This window comes from Salminus brasiliensis, chromosome 18 (assembly GCF_030463535.1).
Source record: "Salminus brasiliensis chromosome 18, fSalBra1.hap2, whole genome shotgun sequence".
Taxonomy (NCBI): Eukaryota; Metazoa; Chordata; class Actinopteri; order Characiformes; family Bryconidae; genus Salminus; species Salminus brasiliensis.
The window spans coordinates 2,041,392-2,053,891 of NC_132895.1; the positions used below are offsets into that span (position 1 = coordinate 2,041,392).

General features: G+C 44.4%; 1 protein-coding gene across 2 annotated transcripts in view; it reads left to right on the plus strand.

The window, feature by feature from the left end:
• Positions 1–12,500, plus strand: part of ptpn13 (protein tyrosine phosphatase non-receptor type 13) — a 115,077-nt gene that overhangs the window by 31,498 nt on the left and 71,079 nt on the right. For both annotated transcript variants that reach the window (XM_072661298.1, XM_072661299.1), the window contains exons 4-6: positions 3,491–3,556; positions 4,988–5,173; positions 8,164–8,257. In XM_072661298.1, the coding sequence (XP_072517399.1) occupies positions 3,491–3,556; positions 4,988–5,173; positions 8,164–8,257 (346 nt within the window). The remainder of the gene's footprint in view (positions 1–3,490; positions 3,557–4,987; positions 5,174–8,163; positions 8,258–12,500) is intronic.

The window sequence follows — 12,500 nt, forward strand, 5'->3', positions numbered from 1 at the left end:
TACTAGCCCACGCCTGGCATTATTAGGCAGCATGGTGCCACTAGGGTCATGATGTTGATCTGCTCCAGAGAGTCCTACAATGGGTGCAACTTAAAATAGCTGAATGCATTTTTTTCCCTCTCATTTCTAAAAGTATATAAAGTCAAGTGTGTTTGACTGAGATACCTGCATGCATATGTGGGTATGAACACACACACACACACACACACACACCGAGGGATAGGCTGACTGATACAGCAGCACTCTCACCCTCTGTTCTGTATTAAATGTGGCTAAAAACAGCTAACCCCTCCAACAACGTCACGGCCGTCCTCCTCAGGATCATACACACACCTCACAGGCATGTGTGTGTCTGAGTGTTTGAGTGGGCCAAGCTCAATCTTAGTCAGTCTTTAGTTCAGGTACATTCAACAGTTTTCCATTTTCCTGCTCTTACACACAGAGAGAGCGAGAGAGAGAGACAAAGAGAGAGACACAGAGAGAGAGAGAGGGAGCGAGACACAGAGAGAGAGAGAGGGAGCGAGACACAGAGAGAGAGAGAGGGAGCGAGACACAGAGAGAGAGAGAGGGAGCGAGACACAGAGAGAGAGAGAGAGGGAGCGAGACACAGAGAGAGAGAGAGGGAAAGAGCGAGAGAGAGAGCGAGAGACAGAAAGAGCGAGAGGGAGACACAGAAAGAGCGAGAGAGCGAGAGAGCGAGAGAGAGGGAGAGGGAGAGAGAGAGAGACACAGAGAGAGAGAGAGAGAGAGAGCGAGAGAGCGAGAGAGAGAGAGAGAGAGAGAGAGAGAGAGAGGGAGGGAGAGGGAGAGGGAGAGGGAGAGGGAGAGAGAGAGAGAGAGAGAGAGAGAGAGAGACACACACAGAGGGAGAGAGAGAGAGAGAGAGAGAGAGCGAGAGAGAGAGAGAGAGAGAGACACACACAGAGAGAGAGAGAAAGAGAGAGAGAGAGCGAGAGACAGAAAGAGAGAGCGAGAGAGACAGAGGGAGAGAGAGAGCGAGAGAGAGAGAGAGACAGAGGGAGAGAGAGAGCGAGAGAGAGAGAGCTAACTGGAGGAAAGAGTAACTTTGGGTTGTTAAAGAATGCAGAAGGTCTGACTGAGCTGTAAAAGAACAGAGGCTGATTCTCTGCCTGTAACGCTACACTGTGTGTGGGATCGTCCGACAGAATAACGTCAGTGCTGTTAACCCAATAGTCCAACAGCTGGCACATGAATCTAATCTAATCAAATTAGGGCTGCAGCAAATTAATAATCAACCAATTACCTGAAGCCAATAACTGATTATTAGGATTAGAAATTGTTCTGTTACCAAATACCTCTTATCTCAGCTTTTAAATTTAGCTTGAAGTTTTTATATATTTGCTCTCTAACAATAAAGATAATAAAGATCAATAACTGTTTTGGAAATTCACTGTTTTAATGAACTTTCCTGCTGATATAAAAAAATCTATAAAATATCCAAGTGTTGTTCAAAGTAGCAGCAATAAATAATAAATAATAGCAGTATAATTTTCCATAAAGTCAGCAAAAATAGAAAAAGGGGAAACATGTGAGACAGTAAGTTTTTTTTTTTTGTTTGTTTGTTTGCTACATTTGTATTAGTGACTTATTTTGAAGCCCTCAGTTCGTTTGTATTTGTGACCTTTGTTTTGACATGGTCGGTATTATTTATTTATTTTATTTTATTCTTTTTTTTATTCTTTTTTTTTGACATTCTGTTTTTGTTTGTGACTTTTTATGATTATTATGGTCTGTGTGTGTTTGTATTAGTGACTTATTTTGACTCAGTCTGGTTGTTTAGGGACTTGTATTTTGGAACAACTCGTTCATTTGTATTAATGACCTTTATTTTGATGGGATCTGTGTTTTTATTTATTTATTTATTTATTTTAATTCTTTTTTATTGTCTTTTTTTTGACATGTTCTGTTTTTATTTGTGACTTATTATTGTTATTATGGTCTGTGTGTGTTTGTATTAGTGATTTTTATACGTGGTCTGTTTGTTTGTTTTTATTTTATTAGTGAAGTGGTCTGGTTGATTAGGGACTTTTAATTTTGACCTTCATTCATTTGTTTGTATTAGTGACTTATTTTGACTCAGTCTGGTTGTTTAGGGACTTTTATTTTGGAACGACTCATTAATCTGTATTAATGACCTTTGTTTTGACGGGATCTGTGTGTGAGTGAATAGTGGAGTCGGTGGTTCTCCTCCCACTAACAGAACTCTGCTCTCCACTGGTGGAGCTGCAGATGTGAGGCGCTGTTGCCTTCTGGCTCCGGGACTAATCAATTAAATTAGTTTAAATAATCTCCACCCCACCTCATCATCCCCAACTCCTCCCAAAAGTACTGGATGGAGCTCCTCCACCATCATTCAAGAGAACACAGTTCCTCCACTGCTCCACAGCTCCTCAATGCTGGGGGGCTTTATACCCCTCTACTAGCCCACACCTGGCATTATTAGGCAGCATGGAGCCAATAGGGTCATCATGTTGATCTGCTCCAGAGGGTCCTATTCTATTGGCAGTACGTCTTCTCTACAGGGACTAGACAAGCTGTGTGTGTGTGTGTGTGCATTTGCATTCATTAGAATGGGTGTCCATAAATATTTGGACATACAGCGTAGAGATCAGTGTGTTCTGAGTGCTACACTCACTGTGTGTAAATGCCTGATCCTTTAATCTCCAGCTCTGATCTCCATCTCCACTTTCTACTGATGCGTCATTTTCCTCGTAACTCCAGGGTCTCATTCACAAATGACTGTGTGAGCTGGGATAACCACAGGTTTCCCGCCTGGCCTCACTTAAAGCCCCAATCAGGAGTCACTGCTGCGCTCAGGCGGGTTGTAGTGTTTCAGTAAGACGGCCTTAAGGATAATAACAGCCTCACGAGTCCCACAGTAGGTGTGTTAGTAAACACAGAGGGAATCGTGGGCCGGGCCGCTGGCGCTCTTCCACAGATTCCTGGCTGGGGTTAGAGGGCCTAGTGGAGGGGGCTGCTGAGTTCGGAGTTCTCCCTCAGGCGATTTGGGTTTGACTGATATGGGAGTTTTGTCCAAAGGGGGGGGATAAAAGTGGCTTATCGGTTTAACGTGCTGCCGCTATGCCCCATGGGAGCTGTGCTGCTTTGCCATCAGCAGACGGAGTCTGAGAGGGCACAATCGGTCGTGCTCTCTCCAGGTGGGTAGATGGCGCTCTCTCTCCCCTCATCGCTCTTAAGTGTTGCTGGCCGGCACCGGTGTGGGGGATCTGGGGACCCAGCGATATTCTAAAAGAGGCGGTGGCGGTGGCTGTCCCTCCTAGTGTTTACTAGTGCTAGGGGGAGTTTCAACATTCTACAAAGAGTCTATTTAATAATAATAATAATAATAATAATAATAAATAAAGAAATAGTTGCTATCTTTTTTTGTAGTGTAAATAAAGTTTTATAAAAACTCACCTGTATCCATATAGACTGATCAGTGTTTATTACGCTGTGGTTTTCTCTGCAGATGCACGTTTACTCCCTCGGAATGACTCTGTTTTGGGGGGCCGACTACAAGATCCCTCAAAGCCAGGTAAGAGTGGACTGAAATGCTGTTCACACAAGGGTGTTAGAGAGAGAGAGAGTGTGTGTGTGTGTGTGTGTTTTTGTGTGTGTGTGTGTGTGTGTGTGTGTGTGTGTGTGTGTTAAAATAAATAAACAAATAAATAAATAAAATTATATATATAAATATATACTCAAACACAAACTATATGGACAAAAGTTTTCGGACACCTGCGCATGCATTGTTTTTTCCAGTTCATCCTGCTTTTGTTTGAGTAACCGTCTACTCTACTGTCCAGAGAAGAAAAAAAAATCAGATTTTAGAGGAACATAGCTGTGAGGATTTGATTGCATTCAGCAACAAGAGGCCACCTCATCCCCGACTCCCCAGCTTCTCAACTTGGATGGAGCACCATCCATCATTCCAGAGAACACAGTTCTTCCACTGCTCCACAGCTCAATGCCTACACCTAGCCCACACCTGGCATTATTAGGCAGCATGGTGCCGATAGGGTCATCATGTTGATCTGCTCCAGGGAGTCCTATTCTATTGGCAGGACTTCTACGTCTCTACAGGGGCTAGACAAGCTGTGTGTTTGTGTGCATTTGCACATCTGTGTCAGCAATGGGTGCAGCCTGAAGTGATAAAGCTGAATGCATTCATTAGAAGAGGTGTCCACAAACTTTTGGGCATGTATTGTGTTATTGTGTACAGAGCGGCAGTCGGCGTCGTTAAATCAGTTTTTAATTATAGTTTGATCTTAAAGAGGGGCTTGAATCTGGAGTTTGGGATTTGAGATTTAGGAGCCGGACTGAGAGCGGGGTGTTGTGTGTTTAGTAGGAGACTGATGGCACAGTAACTCTGACCCGCATGAGTAGTCTGGTGGTGTTGAGCAACAGGGACTGTACAACATCCTCTGGAAATTAAACTAAATGCGTCTGTCTGCCTCTCTGTCTGTCTGCCCATCTGCCCGCCTTCCTGCCCGTCTGTCTGTCTGTCTGTCTGCCTCTCTGTCTGTCTGCCTGTCTGTCTGCCTGTCTTTCTGCCCGTCTGCCCGCCTTCCTGCCCGCCTTCCTGTCTTCCTGCCTGCCTGTCTGTCTGTCTGTCTGCCTGCCCATCTGTCTGTCTGCCTGCTTGTTTGTTTTTCTGCCTGCCCGTCTGCCCGCCCGTCTGCCCCCCTCTCTGTCCGCATGTCTTCCTGTCTGTCTGCCTCTCTGTCTGTCTGTCTGCCCGTCTGTCTGCACATCTGCCTGCCCGTCTGCCTGTCTTCCTGCCTGTCTGTCTCTCTGTCTGTCTGCATGCCCGTCTGTCTGCCCATCTGCCTGTCTTCTTGCCTGCCTGCCTCTCTGTCTGTCTGTCTTCCTGCCTATCTTCCTGCCTGCCTGCCTGCCTCTCTGCCTCTCTGCCTGCCTGCCTCTCTGCCTCTCTGCCTGTCTGTCTGTCTGTCTGTCCCTACATCAGCCTATGAAGCTGGGCGAGCACCTGAACGGCATTCTGCTGAAAATGTGTGAGGACTCGACGCTCTCTCGGCTCTCCGTGCGCTCCATCCTGAACGCCTGCAGCACGCACATCCGAAACTCCACCTGCGACCCCGCCTTCTCCTACGTCCGCAAGCTGGTGCGCCTGGTGCTCGGGAGCCTCTCTCAGGTACGTCCTATATATATATATATATATATATATATATATATATATATATATATATATATATATATATATATATATATATATATATATATACACACACACACACACACACACCATAGAACGGAGGGCAGGAGCGTTCCCATCACTTACAGCTGCTCGTTATTTGTTTCCCCTGTTATTCGCTCGTCTGGTCTCCGTTCCCCCTCTCTCCATTATTCGGAGGTTCCGGCGCGCCCTACAGTCCTCATCCTGCAGGAATCTACTGCAGCGAATGCTTATTTGCAGAACTTGACGCAAAAAGGGTTCTGTGCAGTACTGAAAAGGGTGGCTGAACAGGTTTGAGCTCATTAGGTGGGTTATAAATGCTAAAGGTTCTGTTGAGGAACCCTGTTTAAAGAGGATGGTTAAAGGTTCCCGCAGTAAAGGCCCGGGTTGGATGCTGGGAGGAGTCGCCCGGCTGTGAAAACTCATTTCCCTCTTCTTGGAAGTTGGGAGACCTGGATAAGGATCAGTTATTAGATTTAGCAGCTGTACGACTTCCAGAGAAGAGAAAGCGTCTGTTCAGGGCTGTTCACCGACCTGAGGGCAGAGGATCAGCCTCCCACAGCAAACCTCTGAGATCCCTTTGTTGGCTTTTCGGTTTCTCTGAAAAATGAAGTCATGCTTTTACCTCTTATATAAAGCCAGGAACTAATGCACCCCCCTTATCTCTCTGTGTCTCGCTGGACTGGGATCAGTGATCCAGAGTCAGCTTAACCCCATGTTCTTTACCACAGGAGGTTCTTCAGTGGTTCTGTAATGAAGCCAGTGGTTCTGTGTGAATGCTCGTTGCAAAAAGGGTTCTAAATAGTCATGAAAAGGGGTTCTCTTGAAGAACCCTCTTAAAGGAGTATGTTTTTTTTTCCCCCTTGAACACTCTTATTTAAAGAACCGTTTGAAGTACTAGATAACATTAACACACATTTAGGTCTAGATCAGGCATGTTTTAGTACCAGATGGAACACATGGTTTCAGTACTGTATAGAACACATTGTTTTTGATGGGGCAGAGTCATGTGACTTTAAACACACACACACACACACACACACACACACACACACACACACACACACACACACACACTGGGGAAAATTACTAACAGATCTAATCAATATGGGCAAGATTACATTGGTTAGAGGTTCAATTATCTCAATTACCCAGTCCTACAGAGTTCTGTGGCTTATTTCGTACAAGAACAGTACTCTACATACTACAGTAACAGCACTCCACATAGTACCGTGTCTTATTTAGTACTCGACATAGTACTGAAACATTATTCTACGTAGTACAGTAACAGCACTCTACATAGTACCATGGATTATATAGTACAACAACAGTACTCTACATAGTACTGAAACAGTATTTTATGTAGTACATAGTAATGTGGCTTGCAATCTCTACATAGTACGGAAACAGTTCTCTACATAGTACGGAAACTTCTCTACATAGTACTGAAACAGTGCTCTACATAGCACGGAAACTTCTCTACATAGTACTGAAACAGTGCTCTACATAGTACTGAAACAGTGCTCTACATAGTACGGAAACAGTGCTCTACATAGTACGGAAACTTCTCTACATAGTACTGAAACAGTGCTCTACATAGTACGGAAACTTCTCTACATAGTACTGAAACAGTGCTCTACATAGTACGGAAACTTCTCTACATAGTACTGAAACAGTGCTCTACATAGTACGGAAACTTCTCTACATAGTACTGAAACAGTGCTCTACATAGTACGGAAACTTCTCTACATAGTACTGAAACAGTTCTCTACATAGTACGGAAACAGTGCTCTACATAGCACGGAAACAGTGCTCTACATAGCACGGAAACAGTGCTCTACATAGTACGGAAACGGCGCTCTACATAGTACGGAAACAGTGCTCTACATAGTACGGAAACGGTGCTCTACATAGCACTGGAACGGCGCTCTACATAGCACTGGAACGGCGCTCTACATAGCACTGGAACGGCGCTCTACATAGCACTGGAACGGCGCTCTACATAGCACTGGAACGGCGCTCTACATAGCACTGGAACGGCTCTCTACATAGCACTGGAACGGCTCTCTACATAGCACTGGAACGGTTCTCTACATAGCACTGGAACGGCTCTCTACATAGCACTGGAACGGCGCTCTACATAGCACTGGAACGGCGCTCTACATAGCACTGGAACGGCTCTCTACATAGCACTGGAACGGTTCTCTACATAGCACGGGAACGGCGCTCTACATAGCACGGGAACGGCGCTCTACATAGCACGGGAACGGCGCTCTACATAGCACTGGAACGGCTCTCTACATAGCACTGGAACGGCTCTCTACATAGCGCTGGAACGGTTCTCTACATAGCGCTGGAACGGCGCTCTACATAGCGCTGGAACGGCTCTCTACATAGCGCTGGAACGGCGCTCTACATAGCACGGGAACGGCGCTCTACATAGCACGGGAACGGCTCTCTACATAGCACGGGAACGGCTCTCTACATAGCACTGGAACGGCTCTCTACATAGCACTGGGACGGCTCTCTACATAGCACTGGGACGGCGCTCTACATAGTACCTTAGCTTATATAGTACAAGAACAGTACATAGTAGTACAGAAACTCTAATTAGTACTATGTGAAGCATCTTTCCTGCAGAATGGTGTTCCACTGTTACAGTCAGAACCCTTCAGTACGGTGTAGAACCTTTCAGTGGTGTGGATCTGTGGAGAGAAATGAACGCTGATTTACGTCCTTTAGCTTTGGTTTCTTTGCCTTTAGCCGTTATCTTTCTTTATTTCTTGGTTTTTCCGTTTTTAGCCCTGAATTCCCCTCATGCTGACTCTTCTTGTGCTCTGCTGACCAACATCCTCCTTTTGTTTTCGTTTTCACGGTCACTGTTTATCTCATTATCTGTTTTTGTTCCCTTCTTCCCTCACTTTCACCCCCCCCCCCCCTCTCTGTAGTTGGATGGTTTGCTGTCTCAGACGGAGAGGGAGTCTCTTCCTGAGAGGAGTAAAGAGATTCGGGACAGGCTGCGGGGAAAGGGCCTGCCTGCAGGTAAACACAAGCTTCACTGAACACCCCTATATAGGGGTCCTGCTGACACCCAGTCATGCTAAACTACCCATTTCAAGCCTCTAGGGTGGGGTGTAAGGTACACTACGTGTCCAAATGTTTGTGGACACCCCTTCTAATGAATGCATTCAGCTACTTTAAGCTGCACCCATTGCTGACAAAGATGTGCAAATGCACACACACACACACACACACACACAGCTTGTCTAGCCCCTGTAGAGAGATAGAAGTACTGCCAATAGACTAGGACTCTCTGAAGCTGCCTAATGCCAGGCGTGGGCTAGTAGAGGGGTATAAAGCCCCCCAGCATTGAGGAGCTGTGGAGCAGTGGAAGCAGAACTGTGCTCTCTGGAATGATGGCGGAGCTCCATCCAGTACTTTAGGATGGGAAGAGGTGGGGTGGTGATCATCATCATCTATCATCCTGAGCTCAGCTCACTAACGCTCTTGTCACTGAATGAAATCCTCACAGCAATCAAATCCTCACAGCAATGCTCCTGCTCCATAATCTATTAGAAAGCCTTCTTCTCTGAACAGTAGACAGTTACTCCAACAGAAGCAGGATCAGCTCTTTTTAATACCTTTAATTTCAGAAGAAGCAATGAGTGAGCAGGTGTCCCAATACTTTTGTCCGTGTAGTGTTCCTACAGGACACACTGGGACGTGTAGCTGCATGCTGATGAAATCCATCTCCACCCCTTACTGTTCAGGAACTGCAGGTAAAACAATGCCAATCCACAGAGCTACGCAATAACAGCCTCTACTCTTCTGGGAAGGCGTTCCACTTGATGTTGGAACATTGCTGTGAGGAGGATTTGATTGTATTCAGCCACAGTAAAGCAATCAGGGAGGTTAAGTACTGATGTTGGATGATTAGTTTTAACAATTTTTGGTACTTGATGGGACTTCATCATCACTACAGAGAGCACCATAGCTCAATGCCCACACTCCGCATTGGTGCACGATGACCTTAAGGCCGGAGCGCCCTGTTCTATTGGTCAGTGCTTTTCTATGGGGTGACAGAAACTGCCACTGGCACTCACCCTATTAACCTTGCTCTCTCAGGGATGGGTTGCACTGGCACTGGCACTGGCACTGGCACAGGCACAGGGGTGGCACTTCCTCCCCACATCACTCCTAGTGGTGATGCTGGTCAGCACAGGCGTCTGTTAGCTGCTGTATCGGAGCTGGGGAGCCGAGCATTCCTCTGAGAGCGCTGGATACCCAGTGATGTGCTAGTCTTCACCCTCCTAGTGTTGAGGGGAGGGCATTGCCAGTGATACGGGCAGTTCACATGAACGGGGATTGGGTAATTGTGCTTTCAGATTGGGTAGAAAAGCGTCGTATGTAAGTAGTCGTATGTTCGGATCAGAGCCACAGTCTGAGCCTGATCTTGTGGTCTGGACGTTATCTCTTCTCTCTGCTTGTCCGGAAACGATCACAAGCTGTTGAGTTGGCATGAACACACAAATCTAATCAGGTCAAATAAACATAGAAATTGTGTTTGCTGTGTAAACGAACCTTAACTGATACGGTTGCTGCTCGGTTGGTCAGACTCCAGACACCACAAGGTCCTCTATAAAATCTGGAGCACCACAGTGTTAAGCCTGCGAGGCCAGCACCACCTTATACTACTGCTCTCCTAGCTGCGTTCTTCTGACTGAGCTCTGTTGGGTTTATTCTAATGTTATATAGAGTAAATTACAGGTAGACACTCTCACTGACCACTGACTTTATGTTTATTTGGGTTTATTCTAATGTTATATAGAGTTAATTACAGGTAGACACTCTCACTGACCACTGAGTTTATGTTTATTTGGGTTTATTCTAATGTTATATAGAGTAAATTACAGGTAGACACTCTTACTGACCACTGACTTTGTTTATTTGGCTTTATTCTAATGTTATATAGAGTTAATTACAGGTAGACACTCTCACTGACCACTGACTTTATGTTTATTTGGGTTTATTCTAATGTTATATAGAGTTAATTACAGGTAGACACTCTCACTGACCACTGACTTTATGTTTATGTGGGTTTATTCTAATGTTATATAGAGTTAATTACAGGTAGACACTCTGACTGCTGAGTGTTTTGAAGACTGTTGTTGGAGAAAGTGAGCAGAAGGGGAGTTTTCTGCTCTATGAACACACACTTGTGTACAGTGCGAGTGCCAGGCCGGGTGTCGTAACTTGTCGGAGCATGTGAGATTTGCATGCTGTGTCTCGGCGCTCGTCACGGTGGTGTGGGACCTGACCCGTGCGGTCTTGGTGCAGGGAAAGCTGAGATTGCTGCTGACTCCTCTTTTATCAGTTTTGCTGGAGGAAGTCCTTCATAATGCAGAGCAGGGCAGGACCGGGTCCTGACACGACTGGGCACAAATCCCTGCGCTTGTTAGAACAGTAGCTGTGGATTATGGAGCCTTCTTACTGACGAATCCTACTGCACCTCAGACAAGCCAGGGCAGAACCGACACTCGACACGGGTTCTCTTTGGAGGTTCTTTCTGCTGTTTGAAGCCAGAACATGCTGACCGCACAAACACCAGAAAATTCTGTCATCCAGTATATTAACATTTACAGCATTTAGCAGACGCTCTTCTCCAGAGCTTCACTATTTACTCAAGAAGAACCTCAGCTAGTTTAAATAGACTAAAATTATATATATATATAAATTATTAATTATAATAAGTATATACTTATTATATATGCTAATTATATATGTATTATTTTAAATAATTAATAATTACATAATATAATAATTACTAATAATTTTTTTAATTAATCAGATATTTTAATATAGTTTATATATATATAATATTACATATAATATATATAAAATTTTTATATATAACATATATTTAAATATATGATTATTTAAATAACATTTATTATTTAATTATTATTTAAATATATTATTATTAATTTATATATAAAATAATATCAATTTTATATATATATATTTAGTAGGGATGCATCAATCCAGCTTTTTCAACAAATTAACACACAGATATAAATGTACTAAATTACCATTTATTTATCACTAAAATAAACAACAGGACCAGTGCAGGACCCAGCATTCAAATAAAAATAAAAAAAACCTTCTTAAAATATATTAAAATAAGTAAAATGTATCAGCCCAAAGTGAAAATAAGTAGCTTCACTTTATCAAACACACAAACAGTAATCAATCAGTAACCTGGTCAAACAAACAAGCAGCAACCAAAACATTTCGTTCAGTCTCACACCGACCAATTACAGTAAAAGGATCGGTTCCATGGATCGGCCTAATTATCTGATACCCGATCCAGCTAATTTTGTTCATATCGGAACCGATATCTTCAGGATCGATGCATACCTAGTTTAAATAGACTAAAATTCAGATCCTCTAATCTTAGACTCTACTAAACACAAGTCAATATGGAGACCATAATACTCTTCTCTTAACCTGAGTACTCTCAGAAGAGGAGGGTCTTCAGTCTGGGTTTGAGGACAGAGAGTGTTGGACTCATCGACCGCTCATCCCGGCGGTCACGGAAGAACCCAGACCCACATGTAGAGCTCCTCAGAGCTGAGCAGGGCTGTATTGGTTCAGGTATACCTACTGAACTGTCACAGTACGAGAGTCATATATAGTCAAGTCAAGTCAAATTTATTTGTAGAGCTTTTTATAATTGTTGTCGTCACAAAGCAGTTTTACATAAATAGTAATTAATAAAAGACAAAAAAGAAAATAACGTAAGACATTAAGGATCAAAGACCCCCAGTGAGCCCCAACGTTGACCGTGGCAAGGAGAACCTCCCTCAGAGCTGGAGGAAGAAACCTTGGGAGGAACCAAGACTCACAAGGGGGACCCGACCCGTCCTCCTCTGATCAGAACTATTGATAAATTATTAATAAAAATGCTCAAACCAGATACAGCAGATAGTTAATAGTGGTGATATTAATAGTGCAGATAGTTACGAGTCCATTTAGGTTTAACATGGTCATTAAACAGGTAGCAGTGGTAGGAGGGTGTGCCGCTGGTCTGGTATGGGTGGTGGTGGGTGGGGAGCCTGATGGTCGGACTGGTAGGTGGCAGCTGGTCTGACGCAGGTAGAGGGGACCTCAGCGGGCAATCTGCAGGTCGGCAGGTCGGGCTGGGTGGCCATTTACTGGGAGAAGGTAAAGAGAGAGAGTTAGCTCTGAGAGGACTTTTATAGAGAGCCAGAAGGTAACACAGACA